This window comes from Desmodus rotundus, chromosome 12 (genome assembly GCF_022682495.2).
Source record: "Desmodus rotundus isolate HL8 chromosome 12, HLdesRot8A.1, whole genome shotgun sequence".
Lineage (NCBI taxonomy): Eukaryota > Metazoa > Chordata > Mammalia > Chiroptera > Phyllostomidae > Desmodus > Desmodus rotundus.
The window spans coordinates 83,951,056-83,978,704 of NC_071398.1; the positions used below are offsets into that span (position 1 = coordinate 83,951,056).

General features: G+C 46.8%; 1 protein-coding gene across 2 annotated transcripts in view; it reads left to right on the forward strand.

Moving 5' to 3' along the window:
• Nucleotides 1-1,394: 1,394 nt before the first annotated feature.
• HHAT (hedgehog acyltransferase) overlaps nucleotides 1,395-27,649 on the forward strand; it is a 228,868-nt gene continuing 202,613 nt past the window's right edge. For both annotated transcript variants that reach the window (XM_024551292.4, XM_045188340.3), the window contains exons 1-3: nucleotides 1,395-1,512; nucleotides 8,800-8,930; nucleotides 19,479-19,546. In XM_024551292.4, the coding sequence (XP_024407060.1) occupies nucleotides 8,840-8,930; nucleotides 19,479-19,546 (159 nt within the window). In that variant the 5' untranslated portion in view covers nucleotides 1,395-1,512; nucleotides 8,800-8,839. The remainder of the gene's footprint in view (nucleotides 1,513-8,799; nucleotides 8,931-19,478; nucleotides 19,547-27,649) is intronic.

Consider the following 27,649-nt stretch of genomic DNA (forward strand, 5'->3'; position numbering starts at 1 on the left):
ATTTTAAAAATTGAATTACTATATGATCTAGCAATTCCACCTCTCTGTACATCCCCCAAGGGATTGGCAGCAGAGTCTCAAAGAGATATTTGTATACCCAGTTTCATGGTGGCATTATTCATACAGCCACAAGGTAGATGCAATCCAAGCGTCCATCAGTGGATGAGTGCATTAAAAATGTAGTATATGTAGTCAGCTCTCTGTCGTATTCTACAGTTAGGCCTATTCATGGTTCATCTGAAATTCAGTTTTACTTCCACATGTGGGATTTTAATTTGCTGAATCTAGCACCCCTACTTGGGGTTAGTTTATGAACATTTGCATTCTGAGCATCATCCTGTACTAGGTGTTGGGGGTGGAAACCTGGGGAATGAGAGGAAAGATGAAGTTCCATTTCTTAGAGAGTTTATAGTCTGGTTTCCCAGAAAAATTTGCAACCACAAAAAGAATCTCCTGGACTATTTCAATGAGTGCTAGATTAAATTTAGAGCACAGCCCTGTGTTTTCCTACTGCCTAAGGCAGTTCTGACATGGACCTGCTAATTAGGCAGGTCACTTGAGACGGGGAAGCCTTCCCCTGGAGAGTCTGAATTCTCAGGTCTGAAGAGAGATCCAGATGCCTGTGGTTTTACCTAGAAGCCAGGCCATTTGCCTGCTCCTGTAAATCCGTGGAACTCTGGCTGGTGTGGCGTTGGAGGCCTCTGACAACACTTGGTAAAAAAAAGTCACTTTCCCAATTACATCCCATCGAGGCAGCTTCAGACCTCCACTCTAATACAGCCCATTCGAAATCACTGGCATACATTTTGCGGTGGGGATAATCTTTGTAAGTTGTTTACAGTTCAAGTGCATTCTGATTGCCCTTCTCTCTGATTCGCGAGGAAAACAGGGAAGCTTATTTCCCCTTTACTGAGGACAGGGAGGCTCACAGAGGCTAAATTCACACACAGCCAGCTCGGGGAGCACCCAGGGCTGGTTTTCATCCTACTTCCTTTTGCCTACAAAACGTACGTGGCTGTGGGGCCAACTGGGGCGAGATTTAGCGTTCACTTGGAGTTTCAGGTGACTTCCGCTCCCAAACCCACCCGCAGTCCCAGCCTGCAATGAACAAACTGGTTGGGGGGAGGTCCGCGCGCGGCTCCGTGCGGGACCCGGAGCCCAGAACCCAGGTGCTTGCTCGCGAGGCTTGGGGGACCCGGCGGACGACGCCGGGCACTTGCTGGCTGGAGAGGTGGGCCGCCCTCTGGCGGGTCCCGCGGGTAGCGCGGCCGGCTCGCCGCAGTCCCTGAGTGCTGCGGGCTGGCGAGCCCGGCGCCCTGGAGCAGGAGGCGCGCGGGCACGACGCGGTGACGCGCTCCGAGCACGCGCGGGGCTGCTCATCCAACGGCCGCGCCGAAAAGAGGGCGGCTTCCCGGGGAGGCCCGCTGCTGCCACTTGACTCGCAAGTGCGGAGAGGGGTGTTGGGAACTCGGGGCGCGCCTGAACGCCGCCGCCGCCCGGGACAGCCCGGAGGTGGGTAGCTGGGGACCGCAGCGGGTCCCGGGAACGTTTTAGGTGACTTTTTTTTTTTTCTGTGGTTGAAAAAAGAAATGCACAGGACGCTTTCCGTTTCCTACCCCGGCCCCTGCGTGCGCTCCGGAGGGAGGGACAGGGGAAGCGTCTGGTCGTGCAGTGGAGACAAAGGCGCGGGAGACCCTGACCGTGCGCGGGCCCCAGGGCACCGCTGGCTGGCGTCCACGCACGCCGCTGCCAGTGACTCCTCCCCTTGGCTGCGTCCCGCGTTTTTCGTCTGGTTGCGGGGAATTGCGGACGCTGGTCCTCTTCTCAGTAGTAGAAGTGCCCCCGCCCGACTGCTGCGGCTCTAGTGACCTCCAAAGTTAGAGATGTTTTTTTTTTTTGCTTTCTATTCTTAGTATCCCTCTTTTCTTCTAAATCTCGCCTTTAGATGGCAGTGGCCTTTATGTACGAAGGCCCTCCTCCCAGCAATCCCTACCAAAGCCTTACCAAAGAGGGCCAGAGGGGTACTGGAGTGATACTGGTTTTAAGAAATACGCTGCGTCCTTGGTTCGTGGCTCTTTGGTCAGGGCAGTCAGACTAATGGGTTGGCACCCTCGCTGGTTTTCATTAGAAGAGGGTGAGACTCATTGTTTACTTTCTGTTTTGTACCATTCATTCGCTCGCAGAACTAGGCGTTTACTTCTGTGTGATAAGTGCTGTGGGAACCCAAGAAGCCCAGAGGGAAGGCTTCACGGAGGAGGTGATGCTTTTCATACTGGAATTTGAAGAATAAATACGATTTTCCCCCTTCCATTCTTTATGTTCCATCTTTCCTCCCTCCTATCTCTGTGGCCGTCCCTACCTGTGAGGACAGTCGGTTCTGACCTGAAAGATTCAACTAGTATTAACAGGGACCATATGCTTATCAGATGCTTTAGATTCGTTATTTCTGAGCCTTCTGGTACCTGGAAGATTTAGAAATAATGAATTTATTTCTAAAGTGGAAGGATAAGGTAGTGTTGTCCGTTTTTACAGAAGAATGAAGACTTAGAGGAGATGCCAAACACACAAACTAGTAAATGCTGGGAGGACTCCAGTTTTTGCATTAAAGCCTGTGCTGTGTGTATCTACTGTTTACTTTGCTCCCTCTTTGGGAAGAAGTTATATAGACCAACTCAGGGTGAAGGCCAAGTCTCCGATAAGAGCAGTCATTGTTGAGGGTGGCTAGATGTTGGTGGGAACTCTTCAGGTTAACATCCGGAACTCGCTAGGGTGGGCCTTACTCAGCTGTGTGTCCCCTGCTTGCAGCACAGGGCCGGGCCACTGGGACGTGCCCTGAGTTGTTGCATTGGAATTCTCTGACTTGAATGAAGTCATTAATACCTTGGAGGGTTTCTGTGCCTTATTTGGTGCCATTGACCTCTTTGGAGTATGGGGAAGCCAGTTTTTAAAAGGCATTAAAAATGTTCATAGAGTTAAAAATTATATTGAAGCAGTTATCAAAAGTCATATGAAGAAATCAAATTTGTAATTGAGTATTTTGGTTTTTTAATTAATGCATTAAATAACAAAATGCAGTGCTGTATGAAATAACTCCTAATTTCCGAGTAGTGAGGCCCGTGTAAGTGACATTTTGCTCTATTTGCAACAGCTGCACTGGGGTAAGAAAATGTCTATGACTCTTCTTGGTGACAATGTGACCAGAATTGCTCTTCCTGGCTTTTGTTACTAGACAATAAAAATTGTTGTCCATATTTATAACCAAAACAAATCCTGAATTTCAGTTGCTGGGGTGGGTGTCCAACCCGGAGCCTGCTGGGCACAGGATGGCTGTGAATGCGGCCCAATACAAAATCCTAAACTTACTTAAAACCTTTTTTTTTTTGCTCATCAGTTTTCATTAGTGTTTGTGTATTTAATGTGTGGCCCAAGACAACTCCTCTTCTTCCAGGGCGGCCCAGAGATGCCAAAAGGTTGGACACCCCTGGTAGAGGTTCATGAAAATAAAGATGTGTGAGGAAAAAAATTAAGTTCATGGCTCCCTGAATTCTCCCTGTGGACAGCTTGGAGGGTCTCCTAGGTTACACACCCCGCTTAGTGGTTGTCTGCTTCTGAGTCCTTCCTGGCCACCCTAGACCCTTACTCACAACTGTTCCCTTCTCCTTCAGTTTGAGCTCAAGGTCACGGTTGTTTCTGGTGGTGAGAGCTGCTGAAGAGGGAATTGCTGGATTCTTTACATTCTCTGGCCGCCCTACTCCTTCTGCGGGCAATTCTGCTGGAGAACAGCCATCCGCGTGGTAGTGGGTGTGTGTCATATAGTGCACGGCTGGCATTTTATTTTAAGGAAATAAACCTTAATGTGTGTGGTAGTGCCAGTGCCAGGGAAGAAAAAGGAGTTGTCAGACATATCCCACAGGCACTTGGAAAAGGGATCTTAAGGTGTTATTCTGAACAATTTTATGGTAACACATTTGAAAATTCATATAAAATGGACAAGCTTTTTGAATGAAATGCCTTGCCTGAGACATAAGAACTAGGGAATCTGAATAGTTCTGTGTCTATTCAAGAAATTAAATTTGTAGTTAAAAACCTTTCCATAGCAAAAATTCCAGGCCCAGATGGTTTTACTAGGGAAATATTACATTAAATGAAAGAAATCAAAAGGGAACATTCCCTGGCTGCTTTGATGAAGCCAGCGTAACCTTGTTACTAAAGCTTGATAAGGACATTCCAAGAAAATTATAGGCCAAACTCTCACAAAAAAGATGTGAAAGTCTTAAAATGATGTATTGCTAAATGAAATCTAGCAATCTATAAAAAGGACACTAAACCATGACCAAGTGGGGTTTATTCCAGGAATGTAAACTAACATTCAAAAACCCTTAAATGTACTTTAACCACATACACAGAATAAAGGGGAAGAGTTATTTAATAAAACTCAGCACCCATTCATGATAAAAAGTTCCTTGCAAGCCAAAACATTGAGAGGATTTAAAAATTTAAAATAATAGAGGGTACGTCATTGCCCCTCAAATAAACCTATACCTTCAGTATAGTCCCAATCAAAATCCCAGCAGATTTCTTTGAAAAATAGGCATTGATGAGCTGATTTTAAAATTTACGTGGAAATTATAGGCAATCTAAGAAAAAGAGCAACGTTGAATGACCTAAGCTGCTAGATCGGTATGCAGTGTGTGATTATGGTATTGGTGTGATGCTAGACAGACGATGGAACTGGGCAGAGAATCCATAAACAGGCTCGCACATGTGACAGGGGACTGCAGCGCAGTGCAGGAAGGGACAGCCTCTTCAGGAAACAGTGCTGGGCCAACTGGATATGTCCACATGGACAGAATGAATCTTGATCATGTGCCTCATCCCATGTATAAAATTAATCGAGATACACCATTCAGCCCGGGATGGTGGCTCAGTTGTTTACAGCGTCATCCGATACACCCAGGTTGCAGGTTCGATCCTCGTCCGGGCACACACAAGAATCAACCAATGAATTGCTATGTAAGATTTGAAATTACACCAATTAACTTTTCAGAATCTGTCACATTAAAATCCATTGTCTGCATTGCAACAAAAGAATTAACCAATAAATGCATAAATAAGCGGAATAATAAATCTCTCTTCCTCTAAAAAAAATCAATTAAAAAAAGATAGGTCACACAGCTAAAAGTGAGAGCTAAAACAATAGAGCTTCTGGAAGAAAGCAAAGTAAAATATCTTTATGACTGAGGTACAGTCAAAGAGTGTTAAATGGGACACAAAAAGCACTAATTATCAAGGGAAATTTGGGTAAGAACTTCTGTTTATCTGAAGATTCTATAAAGAGAGAGAAAAGGCAAGCTGCAGAATGTAATAGACACAGTCAATAAAGAACTCGCGCCCCGCACGTAGAGACAACTTTTCCATTAAATGGCCAGTCACTTCATAAAAGAGATCTGCAAATTCCCAAGAAACACACGCAAAGGTGGTTAACCTCACTAGCAGTCAGAGGAATGCAGATTCAATCTGGTGAGTATATCCTCACCAGAGTGGCTAAAATTAAAGAGACCGTCAATGTCGATGCTGATTAGGGTACGGACAGGCTGGAACTCTCACTGCGGATGGTCATGAAATTTTGTCTGTTTCGGAAATTGTCTGTGTTGTCACTTACCGTGAAGCTGGACACACCCATCTGTGACCTAGCTACTCCATTCTTAGATAAACACTCCACACTGAGGCAAATAGATGGGCACCAAGTCACGTAAAAGACTGTGCAGAGCAGCACTATTCAGAATGGCCCCAAGCTGGAACAGCCCACACGTCCGTCAGCAGTCAAATGGGGAGAGAAATAAAGTGTTCCTACAATGGCACACTCCACAGTCAAGACAGCGAACAGATTACTGCCTCACACACAATGTGGCTGAACCTCAAACACAAAGCTAGACGGAAGGAAGGCAGACACGGTGGAGGAAGTTCCATGTGATTCCATTTATGTGAAGTTCAAAAAGGGGCAAAATTAAAGAAATGAGGGCGATAGATATCGGGCTAGTGGTCAGGTCTTAAAGTGAAGGACAGAAGAGGAGCTTCTGAGGCTTTTCTTTTTTTTTTTTAATCTGACTGGTAATGACTGAAGTCAGTCTGCTGTTGGAAAATCTTAAATTTTTTTCTTTAAGTATATTTTAATACAAACTTTACTTAAAGTATCTGGTTCATTCAGATGCCCCTAATCTGGGGAGTGTCAGATATGATGGACATAACTCTTGGTGATTAAAAAAGGTTGAAAATAAATAGAGAATTTTTAGGGGAAAAAATACACTATCACATCAGTAGCTTTTCTGAGTTAGGGATTTGTACAACTCACCCCTTACTGCCAGTGTCTGACAGCAGACGTCTGGCTGAAGGGCAGTTCATATAAAAAGACTTAGAGCTGTGTTTGATGTTAAGATTAATATCAGTGTGAGGTAAAAACCAAAAATAAAATGCTAAGGTGAGGACTGAATACAAAGTTTTGTTTTCAGATTTAATTTTCTTGCAGTTTAACTTTATAACAATTGGATTAAAACAGTCTACTGCCTTATATAAGTCCTTTCAGTTTGGGGCTTTCCTCCCACTAGGCAGGGATGGTATATTAGTTTCCCATGGCTCCCTAACAAGTGACCACAGACGGAGTGGGTTACAGCGGCACAAATTCATCGTACAGCTTGGGAGGTCAGAAGTCCCACACTTCTGCGGGGTCTGCGGGGTGCAGGTAAACACAGCTAAGAGCTGCGGCAAACAGGGAACTGTTGTCTCCCTGAGTTTTTAGCTCCCTGACAGTAAACTCATTGATGCAGTGGAATGGAGTGTCTGGAAGAGAACGTCCTTGAAAAGCGTCTAAAGAACAGGGTCTCTAGAACTTTCCTATAGTCTCCAAGATTGTTTGTGTTCAAATTTCAGTGGCACTCTCAGCTCTTTATTAATCACAGATTCTTAACGAAGTGAGGAGGTCATCTAATGTAGTAGTGGCCTTCTTCGAAAGGCGAGACATTGGGAAACCCAGAGGTTAAGTTAGTTTCCCTCGAAAGGGAAGGCTACCGTATTTCTGTAAAGCTCCAGGAAGAAAATTTAAGATATTCTAGGGGAGGCTGGGAATTTAAAACTAACGTGACTAGAAATGTAAGAAGCTGGAAGTGGTTCTGGCAAACAGTAGGCAGACCTGAGAAGGCACTGTCGAAGCGCGAGGAATTCGAGAGCTTGAGGTTGGAAGCGGGGCATGTGCTGCTGGGTCTCAGGGTGCAGGCGCAACCCAGACTGAACTGACTTACTTCCAGAGCTCCGGTGGGAGGACTGCTGACTTCTGAGCTCATACTTTATGAAAGCCCAAGTTGACAGCCGTTCCTGGCCTGTCTCCCTTTAGCTCGAAGAAAGGGGTTTGTGTGTGGCAGACTCTGGGCCAGGCTCTGAGGACAGGAATCTCCTTGAAGGCCCTGGCTCAGGGCACGGGCGGGGGCCCGGTGGGCCCAAGACCTGGAGCTGAGCCCTGGCTCAGCTGCGTCTGACTGTGTGGCCTTGCCTGTTTCACATTCGCTATCTGTGAAATGCCTGCCTCCCTTGCTCCACATGCTTCACTCGGCGGTTGTGAAAATAAAACGAGATAATGTGTGAGTTCTGGTTTGGCATTACTGCCACATACTAGAAGTACTTGCTTGGGGCTTCGAATTTGCCCTTAAGTTAACTTGGCATCCATGGTGAGCCGTGTGTGAGAGGTTTGAGGGGAGAGTGAGGGCTGCAAAAGGCTGGCTCTTTGTTACTGGGGAACTGACCATTTAATTGGCAGAATTTTAGAACCTAATCGACCTCCTACTTGAAGGTACACATGGCCGCCATAACAGAGAGATCTAGAATAGCGTTTCTCTTTCATGTGATAGCCCAGTTCCAAGTGATCCGGGCGAGTTCTGGAGGTGGGATGGTACATGGAGTCAGGGACTGAGGTGCCTCTTCCTAGTTTTTCTACGTGGCTCTGCCTCTTGGTCCAGGGTGGCTATTCCAGTTCCACCCAGCAGGAAGGAGATGTCCGCAGCCTCATGGCCAGAACGGTTCAAATGTCCACACCGGGCTGCAACACAGAGTCGAGCCCAGCATCTTCGTGGTCAGATAAAAACTCAGTTACTTTGTCAGAAGGGAGAGGGACTGTTGCAGGGTGGGCAGCTGGCAGTGTTGGCGGCCGCTGCCCGGGTGGTGTCACGAGCTTTTCTTGTGGTGCACACAGGACGGAGGACAGAGCAGTTTCGTTAATGCAGTGTCACGAACGACTGTGGGGTGACATCTGACAGAGGACGGGGAGGTTAATGATCATGGCTTAGAAGAGGTTGGAGATGAGTTTTACTTTTCTTTTGTTCAGGCTTTTGAAGCCATTTTTATTCATGGAGCTACCCATAGTCTCTTCTTGCTACATCGCACACCCTGTGCTAGGTGCTGGGGACCCAGAGACCATGGTCCCTGTTCCCTAAAGGTCCACTCCGTGGGGCCAGACAGGTGTGTCGGACAATGAGGACAGAGCTGTCTGGTGCACAGTGTGATGGGGGGGAGGGTGGGGGCTGTAGGAGCTCAGAGGGAGAGACCTGCACACCCAGGCAGCAGGTCGTGTGCGTGTATGCGTGTGTGTGCGTGTGTAAGGACTGGCGGGAGGGGGTCTCACCGGGGTTGTGTCTGTGTCACCTCGAATAGTGACGGATCCCTGGGGGAGCGAGTGAGCTGACTGGTGACAGGGTGCTGTTCTCTGGGGTCATGTCCACGGCCTAACGTTTTTACTTCTCTTTCTCTGTCTAGAGGCTCACCTTGGGCATCGGACCGCTTGTCACGAGAAGCAATGCTGCCTCGGTGGGAACTGTCTTTTTACGTGCTTGCTTCACTAGGCTTCCACTTCTATTCTTTCTATGAAGTCTACAAAGCCTCCAGAGGTAAGGAGGGATGGCTGGGTTGTGCGGTGGCAGTGTGTTTAATTTGATAAGAAACCGCCAAACCATCTTCCGAAGCGGCTCTATCTTCTGCACCGTTGTGCATTCCCGGCAGCAGCAAACGAGCTCCCGTTGCTCCACGTCCTCGCCGGCTTTGACGTCGTCAGTGTTCTGTGTCTTGGCCACTCTCCCAGGTGTGCAGTAGTAGCTTGTTGTTTTAATTTGCGTTTCCCTGATGACATACGATGTGGGACATCTTTTCATAGGCTTATTTTCCATCTATGCATCGTCTTTGACGAGGTGTTTGTTGAGGTTTTTGGCCATTTTGTAATTGGGTTGTTCGTTTTGTTATGCTGGAGTTTTAATAGTTCTTTGCATATTCTGGATAACAGTCCTTTGTCTGGTAGGTCTTTTGCAAACCTTTTCTTCCAGACTGTAGCTTGTCTTCTCATTCTTGACAGCGTCGTTTACAAAGCAGAAATTTTAAATTTTAATAAGTCCAGGCTATCAATTTTTTTTTCACGGATTGAGCCTTTGGTGCTGCAGCCAAGGTTACGTAGAGTCTCTCCTGTGTTGTCTTCTAGGAGGCGCGTAGTGTTGCATTTCATATTTAGGTCAACGATATCCACTTGAGTTGATTTCTGTGAAGGGTACAAAGTTCGTGTCTGGATTCATTTTCTGGCACGTGGATGTCCAGTTCTTCCAGCACCATTGGTTGGAAAGACCATTGAACTCTATAGTATTGCCTTTGCTTCTTGTCAAAGATTAGTTGATTACATTTATGTGCGTCTATTTCTGGGATCTCTGTCACGCTCCATGGACCCATTTTCCATTTCTTTCACCAATACCACCCTCTCTTGAGTGCTGAGGCTTTATATTAAGTCTCAAAGTCGGGTGGTGTTAGTCTGCTGGCTTTGTTCTCCTTCAGTATCGCATTGACTGTTCTGGATCTTTTGCCTCTTCATATAAACTTTACAATCTGCTTGTTGATATCCACAAGATACCTTGCTGAGATTTTGACTGGGATTGCACCGAATCTATGGATCAAGTTGGGGAGAACTGACATCTTAACAATAGTTCTTCTTTGATTTCTTTCCTCAGAGTTTTCTAGTTTTTCTCACCTATAACTTGTACATATTTTTAGATTTATATCTAAGTATTTCATTTTGAGGGCTGCTAATGTAAATGTTATTGTTTTTAACTTCAAATTCCACTTGATCATTGCTGAGACATGGGAAAGCAATTGATTCATACAGTCTTGCTCTAATTTTTTGTTAGTTCCAGGAGGTTTTTTTTTCTCAATTCTTTGGATTTTCTTCATAGATAACCATGTTATCTGCATACAAAGACAGTTCCATTTCTTCCTTTCCATTCTGTGTACGATTTATTTCATTTTCTTGTCTTCTTGCATTAGCTAGGACTTGCAGCATGAGATTGAAAAGGAGTGGTGAGAGGGGACATCCTTTCCTTTTTCCTGACCTTAGCGAGAAATTGTCTAGTTTCTCATTATTAAGTGTAATGTTAGCTGTAGGTTTTTGCAGATGTCCTTTATCCAGTTGAGGAAGTTCCCCTCTATTTCTAATTTACTGAGAGTTTTAATCATAAATGATTGTTGGGTTTTGTCACCTGGTTTTTGTGTATCTATTGACATGATTGTGTGATTTTTCTTTCTTAGCCTCTTGATGTGATGGATTTCACTAATTGATTTTTGTGTTTGTTGAGACTGTGTTTTTAATAACCCTGAACTTGACTCAGTGGGGCCGTTCTTCTGCTTCATGTGTTGCTACCTGGGGCTGCCATCCTCTGGTGGCTCTGCTGGGCTGAAGTGTCCATGACGGCTCACACGCACGGCTGGCTGGCAGCTGAGAGTCCAGCTGGGGGCTGTCAGCTGGGTGCTGTGCTTCTCTCCAAGCAGCTCTCCACATGGCTTCCGTCTCTCATAACAGGACAGCGGGGTTCCTGGAGGGAGTGTTGCAAGCACACGAAAGCAGAAGCCTCAGGTCTCTTACAGCCCAGCCTGGGAAGTTGTTCTGGTCACTTCTGCCTCATGTGTTGGTTAAAGCAAACCACAGGGCCAGTCCAGCCTGAAGGGGAGGAAAGACCACACCTCTTTACAGCTGGAGTAGAGCGTACATCCAGGGGGAGAAGGAACTGTGGGTGGCCATCTCTGGGGTCTCACTGCCACCACGGGTGTTACACTTTACCTCAGTGAGCGTACTGAGGCTGGAAAACACAAGTTGTTCAAGGTCACACATCTCATAAGTAATGGGGCTGGGTTTAAACTCTAGATTCAATATTTTGTTCTCTTCTGCCACCCGTGTGTATAGACAATAGAATTTCCTAAAGCACCTTGCTTTAAACTTGAAGCCCTTTTGTCTATTTTACTATGGAACTGTAAACTTCAGAATGTTAGCCCACGGGAGTAAAACTTCTCCTTTCTGTGTCGTGGTAGCTGCGGGGGTGGGGTGAGAGGGGATCCTTTCGTGAGCAGTACGAAACCCTTCTGCACCTCTGCTGTTTCAGATGCTGTCACGCTGTTTGGCTTGTTCCTGACCGCTCCCTAGCCTCCAGCTCCTGTATGTTTTATGCTTTTCCTTTTAATGTCAGTGCCAAAGTGTTGGGACACTCCCGAGAAATGTCTTCTTTCTAATGCCTTTGCCAGTTCAGCTCGTGGAAGCCTATCGCCTTGCCTGGCCAAAGTGTGTGCTTAGCTGATCCAGTGTTGAGTTTTGGCTCCATCTCTTACTTCCTAATTCAGGAAAAAGAGCTAGTTACTTGCATTATGGAGATAGGCCACTGGGAAAACTCTCTTTTGTGGACTTTCTTGGGGCGCTTGTATCTGGGGCAAATATAGAGCGTAGAACGCACTAGAGGCTCAGAACAAATTTGTTTAGTGGAATGCTGCTGGTGGGTGTCTGCACAGCTGTGTTCTTGGGTGTGGAGCTTGTGTCCTGCCCTGTTCCATCAGCAGTGGCAGGGTTGTCAGGCCCTTGGGGACAGCAGACTGAATTTAACAGCCCTAGGCCCGTGGAATCTCTCGGTAAATCCACAGCGGGGACTTAACAGAACACCCCTTGGTCCTCCCAGCTCTGCCAAGCATAGAGCATCTCAAAGGCATACGGAAATGCGTGGGGGGTGGCGTTGCTGTGCCTGGTGACCTCCCCTCATGTGCTCTGCATGCAGTACTGTGGCCAGTCCGACCTACGGCTTTCAGTTTGTGCTTTCTGGTTCAGTAGAGGTGGAAACACTTATCTCTCCCAGCTTACACTTAACACGAGAATGGCCGTGCGGTAGGTAACCTCTGCCCTGAAGAGGGCCGCGTACTTCTGTGTTTCTGTCAGTTTTATGCAGCTCTCTTCAGTGCAAACCTGGAGAAGCACCTGGGAGGGGAATCTTTCAACTATTGTTTCAATTTACTACCTAACGGTTTATATTGAAACTTTCTATCTTTTCTGATAGCTGTTTTGACCTTTTTTAGTTTTCAAGGGATCTATGCCTTTTATGCAGGTTTTCAGTTTCATGAGTATATTGTGGTTCGCAACACTGTTATTTTAATAGTTTGTTATTTCTGTAATTGGCTTTTCTTTCTTAGTGTACATTTTGTTTACTTCCATTTTCTCCTTTACTCCCTTCCGCCCTTGTTCATCTCTCCCTCCTGTTCTTTTTTCATTGATCAAGTGTTCCAGAGACCTTATTCATCTTTGCAGCTTCCGGCCTTGTTAAATTTCTCAATTTCTTCTTTCTATTCTCTAATTCATTGACTTCTGCCTTGTCTTATTAATTCCTTCCTGACTCTTTCTTTGGGCTTGCTGTGTTCCTTTTTATTCCAACTTCTTGAGTTGAATGTTCAGCTCATTTATTTTGTAAGGAATCTGTTTGTATAGTTGTATTGTATCTGATTGTCTTTGCCTGGAGGATTTCCAGAAGAGGAATTACAGAGTCAAACCACACGAATGTTTTTAAGGTTCTTGAAAGATATGGCCAGGCTGTGCCCCAGGAGGCGGTGCCAACAAGCACTTCTTCTGTTGGACAGTGTCCACCCTGGCTCTGGTCTCAGGAAGTTGAGCTTCTCTCCTTTAAGCCATCTCACATGTATTTGGTATTTAACATGAGATGAAGAGTTATGTTATTTTTTCCCAAATAGATAACAAACACAGTTTATTAAATCTTCCTTTCCATATTGAATTATGATGCAATCTTGATCATGTACTAAATTCTTTTTTTAAAAAGATTTTATTTATTTATTTTTAGAGAGCGGGGAAAGGAGGGAGAGAGGGAAACATCAGTGTGTGGTTGCTTCTCATGTGCCCCCTACTGGGGGCCTGGCCCGCAACCTAGGCATGTGCTCTGACTGGGAATCCAACTGGTGGCCCTTTGGTTCCCAGGCCTGTGCTCAATCCACTGAGCTACACCAGCCAGGGCATGTACTAAATTCTTATATGTACTCCAGTCTGTTTGTGGAGATGTATTTTTTGTTTGTTTGTTTCTTTGATTTCTCAGCCAATTCTCTCATCAGTACTAAACTGCTTTAATTATTTTTGCTTTACTAAATGTTTCAGTATCTGGTGAAGTAAGTTACCACTCATTATTCTTTATTTTCACATTTTTCTTATCCATTCTTATTGGTTTATTCTTCCAGATGCATATTTGAAATTCCAAAATGAAAACTTACTAGTGCTGTTATTAGAATTATAACAAACCTAGAAATCAACTTGAAAATAATTGACCTTCTTATAATGTATTTTTCCATCTAGGAATGTGGTATTTTTTCTTTATTTATACAAGGTTTTCTGTTACTTCTCTTAATAAAGGTTCATGGTCTTCTTCATAATAATTCCTGCTAAAATTTCTAGTAAGATGATTTCTTAAGTCTTTTTTTCCATTTTATTATTGGGATATTTCCAATTATATTTTCTATAATTTCTAGCTGATTTTTCTTATCTATAGTAAAGATATATATTTTGGTTTATTTTATATCCTAACAATTTATTAAATTATGTTAATGTTCCATTGATTTGTTGTTTGACTCTCCTGGTTTTTGTATTTAGATAATATCATGCCCAAGGAACAAGAGTGATTTTACTTCATCTATTGTTGCTTTGCAAGAACTTCTAGAACAATGCAATAGTTGGCAAAGAATGCTACCCTTGTTTTAATTCTAACTTTAATGAAAATTCCTGTATTGTCTGTTAAAAAAGATTTTATTTATTTATTTAGTTTTAGAGAGAGGGGAAGAGAGGGAGAAAGAGAAGGACAGAAACATCAAAGTGTGGTTGCCTCTCACGTGGCCCCTCACCAGGGACCTGGCCTGCAACCCAGGCATGTGCCCTGAGTGGGAATCGAATCAGTGACCCTTTGGTCTGCAAGCTGGTGCTCAATCCACTGAGCCACGCCAGCCAGGGCTATACATAATTTCTAAGTGACAATGGTTGGCCTGTAGTTTTATTTTTTTGTTTCATCCTCAGATTTCAATATCAGCATTCTGTTATCTTTATGGAATGAATTAGGAAGCTTTTCATTTTTTTCTTTATTTTATGGAACCGTTTAAGTAGTATATGAGATGTCTGCATCAAATTTGATATCATTCACTTGTAAGTTCGTCCAGGTATGGAGTTTTTTTGGAAGTAGGCTCACTGAAAACATATAGTATCTTTCAAAGTAATTGATATACTTAGGTTTTCTTCTTAAGCCAGTTTGAGTAATTTACGTTTTTCCATTTCATTGAAACATAAAAACGTATTAGCATACAGTTGTATGTTATATTATGAAAATGTTTTGAGTCCCACGTGTGTCTCATTTCACTTGTTTTAGAAAATTTACCAAAAATATTGTCTAGTTTGTAGGCTGATTCTTTTCTTCAAAGAACAAACTCCTGGATTTATGTACGAGTTCTACCACCTTGCGGTTTTCTGTGAAGACTGCTCCCTACGGAGCAGCAGCTGCACTCGATCCTTTGGCTTCCAGAGCCCAGGCCCCCCTTTCGCTGCGCAGCGGCATCTTCCTGAGAAGTTGGGTACTGGTGACATCTTATAAGTGCACCTACGCTTTCCATTGATTTGCATTTCATTTCACAAGCACTTGATTTTCCTTTCTTTAACCTTTAGTGATCAATAGTTACTGTTTCTCTGAAGAAATTTGGTGACCCCTGGGAGCCCTGATAGTTGAGCAGATATGGAGCAAATTATTTTTCGCCACCTCCAGGTTTTTTTTGAATATGGCGAGTGTTCTTGGAGTGGGCTACAACTCTAGTTGAGTGTCTTCACCTTCTACCTTTTGTTTATTCCTATACGCGCCTGCTCTTATCATTTATTGTAGATCTCTGTGGATGAGAAAGGATGTAGCCACTTATTTATAGGTTAATTCTTTTATGTTGTTCGTGCAAGACACACCCGCTCGTGGGGGGTGGGCTTTGTTAACCAGGATTCAATTTTTCCTATCTGCTTTTGTGATTAGAGGAATTTGGTTGCTTTTGTGATTACAGGAATTTGGTTGCAAAGTGTTCAGTAACTGCGGAGCCCAGTTCAGGGTGGGGAAGCAAAGGCTACTTACTTACTGGTTTTGTCCTCTAGTAGGTGACCTTGACCTGGGAACCAGGAAAGTTGGCTGATGGGATTGGGCCACCCTGGGCCCTTCAGTTTACCCATCCCATGTGGACAGACCCAAGTGCATAGTCCCTGCAGGAGTCAAGGACTGGACAGACTGCAAGGGCCTGCATTAGTGGTGGGTGTTGTGGCTCCGCTGCGGCTCCGAGTGCCCTTGCCCTTCGAGTTACATTTGCCCTTTGTTTCCCATTCCTGTGATAGGGTCAGAGGAAACAGTAGTGTTATTTATAGTTGCCTTCCCACTGGGATTCCAAGGCTCCCAGCCCACCCCTGCCTCCAGGCTCACACTGGCATTGTCCTCCTGTGTTGGCACTGGTCCTCAAGGGAGGGGAGTGGCGGCTTCCAGGGAGCCCGCTTTCTTAATGCTTTTAATAAACCACTCACAATGACTTGGGCCAGGGCCTGGGCGGTGGGGCATTTGGAGGCAACCCTGGTGTTAGACTCCTCAGCCCCTCACTCCCCCGCCAGTGCTCCATGTTGGGTCGAGTACAAAGTACGTGCCCAGAGCTTATGGCTTCTTCTTTGCTGGACCATTTCCATCTCAGTCTGGGGCGTCTTCTACCTCTCCTGGGAGCCCCCAGGACTCCCATGCTAACGACATGCCTGGTGGTCTGCCTTGACAGACCCAGAATTCCTTCCGGGAACAGCAGATGAGCAGCCCTATCAGGGAGGTTTGAGACCATGTATGTTCTTCATTGCCTTGCATCCTATTTACATATGTGGTTTCCTTTTACTTGGGGGATTTCTAAATCACCTTTTCATTCTCTGAGTGGCAGCTGGGAGAGAGGAGGAGAGAAGGAGCCCCCCACACCTCGAGAATGTTGGGGAAGAACCAGCGCCTTATCCTCCCTTTTCTGTATGATGTTTTATAGGAATATTTGAGAGTTGCTCACCATTAAATTATCTTGTCTTTAGAAGCCCATCTTTTCTGCTCCCTTTCTCTATTCTCATTACTGCCACAGTCTTCTATACCCACAGGCTTCCTAGAAAATAAAGAACCAGTAGGAGCTGATTAGAATTGTTCCGATGCAAAGAAGCAGCAGGACATGGGAAGCCATGATTGGGTCGCTACTCCCTGGGAGTGGTTTGTATCACCAGAGGGCACGCGAGTGTGTAAGGTGTCCTCTCACTGATTACTGCTCTCTGATTACCCCTCCCCCCCACTCCCCAACTGATTTCCCATCAAAGTGTTGAGGGTGAAAGGGGTAGGTTAGAGCTCTTAAGTAAATGGTTTACCACCAGAGCCCACTGGCAGCGATTAAAATGCAAATTCTCTTACTCAGTTAGGTAGAACAGGGTTTTGATGCATCCTTTTATTGGGTGGTGGGTGGAGAGAGGAGAATCAACAGCTGATTTAGTAATGAGGGCTCATCAGCAGAAATTGTTTCATTTCTATGCTCTCAGGCACTTTTGTGCAGCACAGAATCTCGGGCTGTGTGGTGGGGAGAGAATTTCTCAGGCAGAGAAGGCTACTCTCCCTCTGCAGCATCCTCCTGCTTGAGTGCATATGTGAGTTATGAAAACTGGTCTCGCCCAGAGAGTGAGAACGTGGGACCCCTACCTGGAAGGCGGAATCAGAGAAGGCCTGCGGGCCACGGCCCTCAGGGAAGAGCTCCTGCTCCGGTCTCGGCTTCCGTGCCGCTGTGCCAACCAAGTTCTGTAGCGATGCGTTTCCAGCCAGCTTAAAGCAGTCTGAAGACACTGATTTCTAAAGGGCCACGAATGGATTTAAGTTGTGACTTAACGTGTATGTTTTATAGTGTTTGTTTGTGTCAAGAAATCAGACAAAGGTGATTTTGTCCTGAGAGTTGTAGAAATTCTCCAAAACGTGAGGGGGAATTTTGGTCTAGCAGGGGTCTCCAAACTTTTGGCATCTCTGGGCCACACATTAAATACAGAAACACTGACGAAAACTGATGAGCAAAAAAAAAAAAAGGGTTTTAAGTAAGTCTACGATTTTGTGTCGGGCGCATTCACAGCCACCCTGGGCCGCGGCTGGTAGAGCTGTGCTGTCCTTTACAGTAGCCAGTGGACGCGTGGCTGAAATGTGGCCACTTGAAGTTGAGATGTGCTGTTAGGATAACATGTACATTGGACTGTGAAGAATTAGTTAGTAAGACAAAGGAATGTAAAGTAACTCGTTCATCATTGTTCAATATGGATTTCACGTTGAAATAATGTTTGGGATATATTTAGATAGAGGAAATACATGAAAATTTATTTCACTTTTTAAAACCTTTAACAAGTGTGGCTGCTAGAAACTTTAAATTATAAATGTGTGTGAGACGGGATTTCGGTTGGAGAGTGCTGGACAGGATGTGGCCGTCATTCTCCATCTGCGTAGGACTCCTTTTCTCCACTAGAGGGAGATGTGCTCCAGCTTCAGGACGTCTGGCGCTGAGCACGTGAACTTTTCTGCTTCTGAATGTAGTCTTTTTAAAAAGCAAAAAGAACTCAGGTTTCTGCCTTCTCTCAAGTCTGCATTATTCTGATGCTTCTGGAGGTTGCTCTATGTATGAAAGTGAAGATAAAAGCAAAGAGGCCAGAAGCAGGGAGGTTTTCCACCCAGTTTGTGTTAATGAATTAGGGAGTTCCTGTTACTTCTTTGCTGGATGGCAGCAGCTTGCTGTTTGCAGGCTGTTCCCATGGACTTGAGTCTGTGCACAACACAGCATGCATGCGTGTGCACGTGGGCACACATACATGAGTACACACACACACACAGTGTGGTGTGTGTGCAGCTGTAAAAGAAAGGACCGGCCCTGCTGCAACCACACACCTCCAGCACCTGCTGGACCACGCGGAATGCCGTGTGAGAGTGTGGCTGAGCTGGGCCCTGCGGTGCCCTGGCCCAGGGCTCGATAGCCCTCCCTTTGCTGTCCTTCCTGGGGCAGGGTTGCCTTGGGATGAGGTGGGGCTCCTGTTTGTATCTAGTGTGTGCGAATCTGCCCGTTGGTCCTACCATAGATCAGCATCATTTCCTGATTAAGTTTTAGTAACACACTCCCTTCTGGTTTTCCTTTGATCTTTCCAGGTAGCTCCTTTTTGGTCTTCGGTGGTTTTTGTACTTTTGTTGATCCAAGAAGCAGTGGTTTTCCCTGTTCTTGTCTCTGCACCCTGTGCCTTTTCGGGTAATGTCAGCCATTCTGGAGGCTTCCTTGTTACCCCTATCCTGAGGATCCCTGAGCCTGTATCTTCAACTTCGGGCACTCGAGCACCGCCCGCACCCCCCCCAGCTTCCGACTGCACGTCACATAGATGCCCCAAACTCAGCCTCCGTAGCTCCCTGACTTCCTATATCATGGCACTCATCAGCACTATTGTTATTCTTTATTATTTGTTCATCTCTCTTACCTCGTCTACAGTAAGCCCCAGTGGGCAAAGGACATGCCAGTCTTGATCTGTTTCATTCCTGGTAACTCACACTGTACTGGTTATTGTACACCCTCAGGAAGTATTTGAACGAAGATTTTATTATACCTTTTCTTTTAAACCGATTGTGTTGTTTGCTTATAAACATACTTGTTACTATAATGTGATTCCATTTTATAATCTTGTTAGCATTGTATCATATCATGAGGCTGTGATCACCATCACTGTGTGGAATGGTCTGTTTAAAGGAATTTTACTGCCTGTACAAGAGGGGCATTTGCACTGATCCCTCCTCTGGGTCCGGGGGCTGGAAGCTTTCTCACTTGACACCTCTCCCTTTGTGAGCCTTATTACAAGTGGGAGGGGACGTTTCCAGCTGCCCCGCCACCTATGTCCAGGAACTTTGCTCACAGAAACCTGGAGAGGAAGATCAAGGACTGGGACACGTTTCCATGCCTGTGGCTCAGTCCACGGCAGCTTTTCCAGGACATATTCCAGTTTCTTTTAGTGCCTCTGCTATTAAACCAACCCAGTTTTATTTAGATGTGTGACTAATGGACTCTGTTTTTCTTGTCAGAACACGAAGAGCAATTGGACCAAGAATTTGACCTGGCGATTGGCACTTTATTTGGAGGATTAAAGAAGGTACAAAGTGGATGAGTGATAAACCTTCTCGATTTCAAACTGGTTTCAGTATGTTGCATCACTTCTGTATGGGCAGGGACCCAGGTGTGGTATTCCTCAGCTACTGGGAACTAAGGCTCGTTCCTGCTGTGAAAGGGGTGGGGGTGCTGTGCCGAGTAAGGCATCCCCTGCTCTTTCTCTTCCTTCCCCTGTTCTCTCCTCCAGACACCAGAAACCTGATTATGTAACCTTATCAGTTGATACAAAATTCACTCTCTTAAAGCTCGGAACTTTCTTCCTGACCTAGTATGTTTATTAGAGTTAAATGTGGCCCTGGGCGTCCCTAAACCAACTGTTGCCAACTATAGGAAATTCTCCCTTCCTGCCTCCTAGTGTCCACAGAGCCACAGAGCATGCTGGGAACCCCCTTTTCCGCTCCTCCCTGGTTCTTCGGTGGCCGTGGGCTGGCTCCTTTATCTTCGGCTGCAGCTCACTGTTCTGTCACATACCCTGTGCCTTTCTAGAGGTGACAGCACTTCTGTTTGTTAGCATATGTCCTTGGTAGGTACCAGGCCCTTCTCTTCTGGATGCGAGATGCCAGACTCCTCCTTCCTCCCAGCAGAACCTGTTGAAGCTGGGATTCTTCTCATTCTCCCCTTTCAGTTTCCCAGGACCCCAGTGTGGTAACGACTTGGATCACGGGGGTCCAGGCCCGGCTCATGGTTTGGGGTTCAGGGCAAGGCTGGTGGCAGCTGTGTATTTGGTTTTCTAAGTATTTTGATATCTTTAAAAAAAATGATAGTAAAACATCGCCTTTTACTGTGTTCCCTCTAAGGGTATGGTATGCTGGATATATTGTAAATGTAACCAGCTTTTCTGGGCTTGCTTGGACATAAAATAATGCTTGCACTACAGGTTCCAAACATCTGCCCCAAAAAGCGAATTTTTGGCAGACACTTCATTTGCCAACTGGACGCTGCCTGTGCTAATATTTTCCCACTTTGAGAGTTGCAGATCTTGCTTAGAGTTGTTACAAATTTACTTCAATTGCTATTTCAATTTTCTGGGGCAGCCTGTCCCTGCTTTCCAGCCCTGGCTCTGTACATAAGGCCCATGTTTGCCTGGGACCGGGAAGCGTTCCTGTCTTTTGTTCCTCTACCCACCGGATAGTGCCGTGAAACTTTGGATAGAAATTGAATTTTCATTCACTAAATCATTTGTGTTTCTTATTTAAATAAGCCCGTTTTAGGGTTACTTGCGGGACTTGTAAGGTAGGTGGTAGTGTGCTCACTTCAGGGATGAGGGATCTGGGAAGCTTTATGTCCTAGTGGAAGCTTGGAGGTAGCCCTAGTGAGTGTCTGGGATCTACTTTTTAGAGACATACCACTACTGGATCTCTCACAACAGAAGAAAATTGTGATTGACTTTTCTTCTTTTAGAGTCACAATTCAGGCATTTCAGAGAATACTGACTAGTTGGTGGAGGCAAAAATAGCCTGAGCCTTTTAGCTGAAGAGCTCAGCACTTGTGAAGCAGTATGAGAAGGTGAACAGGGGTCAGGCCCCAACAAGTTTTGGACCCACCGCAGATTTCACTGTCAAGGACAGGCTCAGCCCTGCTGGGTTTGCTGCTTCTAGACAAAGGGGACTTTGTCTTCGCTGACTTCCCAGCTCCTGTCACTCCATCAGGCCCAGCTGCTTGACACCCTGCCAAGGGTCTAGCGTCCTGGGGAGATGGCTTCTTCTAAGCATTCTCCACCACAGCCCCCGCCCCCACCTGTCCACATAAAAGAGCACAGGGCAGGGGGTGCCAACATTCAGGCCAGCTCCCCTTTTGTCGAAAAGTGTGCAAAGCACAGCCACACACCCTTAGAGCTCCAAAGAATCAGTCTTTTGCCATCCTGAAAAATCTGTGTGTCCATCCTTCTGTGCGTCTATCTGTCTGTCCGTGTCTCTGGTGCTGTTGAGAACCTTTTTGTCGTCCTCATCTTTCTGCTTGTCATTGCCTTGCACGTGGGGTGGAGAGTTTGGAGTCCTAGAGTTTAGAGGGAAAACGGTGAGTCCTGGTGGGTGGACATGGAAGACCAGCGAAGCCTGCCGAAAGTCTTGTTTTGGCTAAAACAGAGGCCCGATAGGTCCTGGCCTCTATTTTATATCCTCACTGAGTATTTCCCTTGTTGGAGGTTAGTGGCGGTGGCAAGTAAGTACTGCCACCAAACTGGTCCACGTTTTAAGCAAAAGAAGAAAAATGGCATGAGTAGAAATCATGAAGTTTAGAAGAAAGCTTTTATGTTCTCTGACCGCTGCATCCCTTGAATGTTAGGCAACAGCTGGGCTGCTAGACCTCGGGAGACCCAGTAATTTTCCATCGTGGGGGAGCTGCTCCATGCAGTTTAGGGTGTTCCGCACTCTCCCTGGTCCCTACCCAGTAGATGCCAGTAGCACCTGTGGCCTCAAGTCATGGCGATCAAAACTGTCCCCAGGCACTGCTCAGGGCAGTCACCCTCCTTGACAACAGCTGGTCTGCAATAATATTTAGGGGTGTTGTACCCCCGTTGTCATGCTGACTGCCATTTCTTACCTTTGCACATCTTGCTTTCCCCTCTGGATTGTGCCTCACCCTTTCCGGGGGGTCTTTCTCTCCCTCCACAACCATGCCTGGCTGTCCCCCCAATGCCTGGGCCTCCGGGTTGGGCTGAATACTCAGTGTTCCCGACATAGCTTCACTGCCTCTTGTTACTCCTTCCACAAATAGAGCATTTAATGAGTGTGTGTCCGTGCCCCCATCCATACGGAATGCTGAGACTCGTAGGGAACCGGACAGATGAGGTTCCTGCCCTGGTGTCTGGCAGTGGGGACAGACCACCAGTAGGTAAAGAAACACTCGTAACAGCCGCAGACTGAGCTACATGATACGAAGGAAATAAACAGGGCGATGTGATAGCAATGCTCTGGATCATACTTGTGCCCTCTGATGGTAATTGCACTTGTACAGTTTTATTATGTTGTCCATCCTCCCCTGGACGGCGGGGCCCACAGGGCAGGCTGGGATTTAATCATTCCTGTGTCTTCGGTGCCTGGAACAGCAAAGGGGGGTATTTTATTGAGTGTGACTATAGGAAAGAGTGACTGGCACCGGCCAGGTGGCCACACTGGAGTAAAACGCATCCATCCTGAGGGCATCCTGATAGGCGGGTCGCTCGCTAACTGCTGAGCCGGCCAGTGTTTGTGGCCAGAGCGGGGAGAGACCACTGTGGGCACAAGCAATCACTAGCTGCTTCTGGGGCGGAGGCTGACCTTCCCCTGAGCTCCACAGCGTGGGTAGGGTTTGGCAGGGGCATCTGCAGAGGAGATGCCCTTCCAGGGGGCTCAGTGACTGGCAAGGGACATGGTGACTCCAGGCGAGGCTTCCTTTGGGACAGTGAAAGGGAGCTGGGCCTGATGACAGTTCTTTGGATGTTGATGGTGTTAGAGTTTGGAGGATGGTCGCCCAAACCAGGAATGCCCTGGGGCCTTGTCACGTCTTTGGGGTAAAGCTGACTGGGCTCATGGAGATGCCCAATGTGCGGGCAGCTGCTGTGCGTGCAGTTATCTAGGACGGCTGGATCCCAGACGCTGTGGCATCTGCATCCTGTTTTGCAGTGTCTGCTCCTCCAGGCTCAGAGGTGCCTCCCCTTGCAGGCCTGTGGCCCCCTGGAGCAGGTGTGTGCTGGGAGCCTGTGTGAGGCCAGGGATGGGCTCAGCCCAGCATTCCTGCTGTCCTGGACACCCCCTGACACCCACCACCTCTCTTTCCTTGCTAGTCTCCTCACTACGCCCCTTGTTTGATGTAGTGACCTTGTTTTCAGACAGGGTCTGAGTCAGACTGATACAAATGAAACTGTCAGCTTGCGTTATCATGCAGTTTTTTTCCCATTTATTTTTATTTCCGATTCACGTTGTTGGCCTCATGGATAGAGCGTAGGTTCGGAGTTGGATGGGTTGAAGTTCAAAATGCAGTTCGCTGCATTTGGGGAAGTTATTTACTTTAGCTTTTTTTTCCTGAGTCATAGTTTTCTTTTCTGGTGTATGGGACCGGGAGGTTGTGGGGAAAGAGATGATGGGTATGAAACACCCAGCACGTATGTGCTTGGTATGGATGCCCAGTCCATATTGTTGTGGTTACTTTTCCTTCCACGTTTGATGACTTCCTTGTTTTAGAGCTAAGATTTGCTGATTCCCTCTCTCTGGCAAGGAGATAATGTTCTACAGAGAAACACTTAAACATTACTTTAAAGTGTACTTTAAATTTTTGCTGAAAAATTGCTGCTGGGGGGAGCTCTCCACAAAACAGTCTAATGTTTTATGGAGCGTTCTACAGGGAATCTGTTCCTCATTTCTTTCCTGAGGCCTCCTGCCAGAGGCAAGTTTGTGAGATGGGGTGGGCTTGTAAGTCAGTGCTTTCAGAAGTAGAATAGAGAGGACTTCACACTGCCTGTCGGAGGGTTAGGAAGGGAAGATGAGATCAGAACAAGGGAGCCTGGTCACTGTCTTTGAATGTGAAGTAAAGATGCATTTGTAAAAAAAATAAATTAATTTAAAAAAAGATGCATTTGTTTAGTTACTCTAAATTTTCCCATAAAGATTTTATGATTTAGCTTATTTATAAATTACTCTGTATTTAAATACTTTCAAAAAACAGCAAGTCCTGGCCCTAGCTGGTGTGGCTCGGTTGGTTGGGTCATTGTTCTATGCGCTGAAAGGTCATAGGTTCAAGTCTCAGTCGGGGCACCTACCTAGGTTGTAGGTTCGGTCCCTGGTCAGGGCCCATACAAGAGGCGACTGATTGATATCTCTTTCTCTCTCTCTCTCTCTTTCTCTTTTTCCCCACCCTCCTTTCTGTTTTGGTCCAAATTCTGTTTTGATTCATTTAACAAATAACTATTCATGGAGCTCCTAATGGAAGAAGCTTCCAGGCAGTGTGCTGGGTGCTGGGAGGAGGTGACATTCCAGGCTCAGCCTCTGTCCTCACTGGGCTCTGAAGTCGGGAGGCAGTGATGGGGAGATGGGGAGGTAGGTGAGGCAGCCACCCATGGGGTGTGTGGAAACAAAGGTGCATTAACACCCAGAGGTATTGGGAGACAGTGGGGAAAGCTGGGTGGGGAGAATAACACGAGAGGGAGAGTCGTTCAGCTTGGCTGGGAGGTTGAGTGAGGGGAGGGGGTGACACAGATGGACAGCGGCCATTGGGTGCCATGCATGCAGTCTGGGCCTGACTGGGAAGGCAACGGGCAGTTACCGAAGGGTCTCAGGCCACTGCCATCTCGTCTGTGGTCTCTTTCAGGAGAGATCGCCCTGCCTTGCCTGCTCCTCTCTCCCCTCAAGGTTTGTACATCCCTGGAGTTAATGCCATGGAATGTTTATCTCATAATGTTGCTCAAAACCCATTCTTGGCGCCCCATTTCTTGTGGTTAGAAAGGCCAGACCCTGTAGCTGACATTCAGACCCGTTTGTCCGCCGGCCCTCCCTTGTTTCAGCAGCCTCAGCTCCGTGTGGTCACTCTGTGCTACTAAGAGACAGCATTGTCTGCCATTCCCTACAGATGCCTTGACGTTTGCTACATGTGACACACCCCAGACTGGTAGGCACTTCCTGTCTGCTCAGGGACCGGCCCGCAGGGAACCTCCTCTGAGCCCTGCCCTGCTCCTCCGCCTGTTGATGCTCGTCTCTCCCTTCTCCGAGTTCCTTTCCTGGGGCGCTACCCTGGACCTCTGTTAGGTATCAGCTACCTGTTCTCGATGTAAGAGGGTCTTTCATCGCTGCCTTTCCCACCCGGCACATAGTAGGTGCTTAGCAGTGTTTGTGGGATTGAGGTAAAGCTGCCTGCCTGGTGGGAGACTTACCGAAAGGAACGTTGATCCCTAGACAACGTCTGCTTTATTCCCCGTGTTTGCTCTGGCACTTTCGGAGACTTCAGGCCTTCCCTTGTCTCCCTGCGCTGCAGCCCCTCAAAGACGACTCTGTCCTGCCGTGTCTTTGCATGCCTCTCCATCTGCTGGGAGTGGATTAGGAAGCGGTTTGGCTGTGCCTGTGAACTTGCAGCCCGTCCTTATCAACAGAAAATTGGGTGTTACGCAGCCTTGCCCCTTCACACAGGCGGTGCCCAGGCGGACTGTCGGGCCCATGCTGGCCCCTCCAGCAAAGAGACTGTGGGCCGAAGTCTTCGCGTGCAGAGGCAGGAATCCCACAGACCAGTGAGAGAAGGAGGGTTCGCCAGCACCCGGTGGGCTCAGTCCCTCTTGTTAGCAAAGAACTCCTGCTCTTTACCTGTCAGTACCCTGTCTCTTGTGCACTTTCATCCCTGCTGGATTTCTCTCTTCATTCGTAAAAGGCCTGCAGCTGGGCAGGAGAAAGTGAGGGTGAGCGATTTCCCAGGGAGGGTAGGTATGGGAAGTGTAGCTCTCTGCCTTACGGGAAAACAGGGTCTACAACGCACATGGATAAACCTCACGTTTGCTTATTAATTCTTAGCCACGGAGTGCCGTGCTTTACCCTCCTCTCTTTTTTATGTTTACTCACTCATGAAAATATTATTTGCTTCATTATAAAGATCCTTGAGGGAGCCAGAAGATAAGGTGAAGTTCAAATCAAGGGTTTAGCTCTGTGACACTAAGTTCAAGTACGCGTTTGTGGGTATGGGGGTGGGAGAGGTTTTCCATGAATACTTAGTTAAATCTCGAGGTGGTAATAACAGGTACAGGTCTGGAATGGTGAAAAATTTCTTAGCCACAAACCCGGCAGTTTACTAATAACTGTTGGCTTACCAGCTGCTTTGGGGCCGGGGCTGTGATAGGTGCGGTGGGTAAAGGGAAGTGAGAAGCATGGTTTCCCTCCACGAGAAGCTTATGTATACTCTGAGCGTTTAACAGAGGGCAGATGCCTCAACCAAGCTGAACAGACTCCAGCCGTCTACAGCCAGGACAACTGGCTGTGTGCGTCCCACTGAAAATTGGCCCTGGAGTTCGTTACCTTTAAGAGTGTCTTCCTTGGCATGTGTGTCCCCGGTTGGCACAGCCAAACACTGCTGGGAGAATGTGTAGCCTTGGAATAATCAGGGAAAGCTCCCTGGAGGAGGTGGATTGGAGACGAGCCTTGAACAGAAGGGACCTGTTTTGAACTGACCCAAGCCTGTTTGTTCAACAAAAATTCTGTTCTTTGATTCTATTCTTGGTTGGTTCTGGCGGTTGGAGGTGGGTAGCGTTAAAGGTCTTCCTGTCCCACAGCTTCACTGCCAAGTGGTGTGTTATGGGCGGAGTGTAGAAATGAAGCCTGCCACATGTGCAAACATTTATTAGTGGCATGTACAAAACCCGCCACGGAAACTGTTCCCGAAAGCTCAGGCAGCCTCTGTGCTCGGTCCTTAGGGAAGCACTCCAACCAACACCTGTGGGAGGGATTCATCTGAGGCTGTTCCGGACTGTGGATTCCCCATTTGGGCACATTAAATGTTAAGAACCATCGCTTGGAGGTGGATGAGCTAATTTCTACCACGTATTCTATATAAGTGATCTAACTGGTAGGATTCCGAGAGAAGAAGGAGCAGAGATTATTCCAGGCTAGAGCAGGGTGAACAGGAGCTTGGAGCTGAAAGAACAGTAGCTTGGAGCTGAAATTTGGAGAGACGTGGAGGTAGGGAGGAGGGGAAACACTTCCTTCTCTTACCTTCCCGCAGGCACCCTAAAAGTGGTGCCTGTCAACATTCTTCACAAGGTTATTACCTTTCAAAATCATGACATGACAGGCGGTAAGTCTCTGTTAAAAAGAAGTTAGAAGCAGCTGCAGGGTGAGAGTGAGATCACCGTGCCCCGGGAGATGCAGGGCGGTGTCTGAGTGTGCGGAACCGACTGAAGTCACCTTCGGGATAACTGCAGCTGTTCAGCCTGAGGTGGGTTAGCTGCCCATCATAATTTTGTGGCCACATTTCGTGAAAGCAAGTCTCAGACCACATTCTGTCACCCACGCAGACATGCATGAAGCAAGCTGCAGAAACCAGTTCAGATCCACCTGTGCTGTGGCTAGATGCAGTCCTTTTAGGAGCTTGTAGTACTGGGTGCGAACCATGGAAGGGATGTGGTTTTATGTAGAGT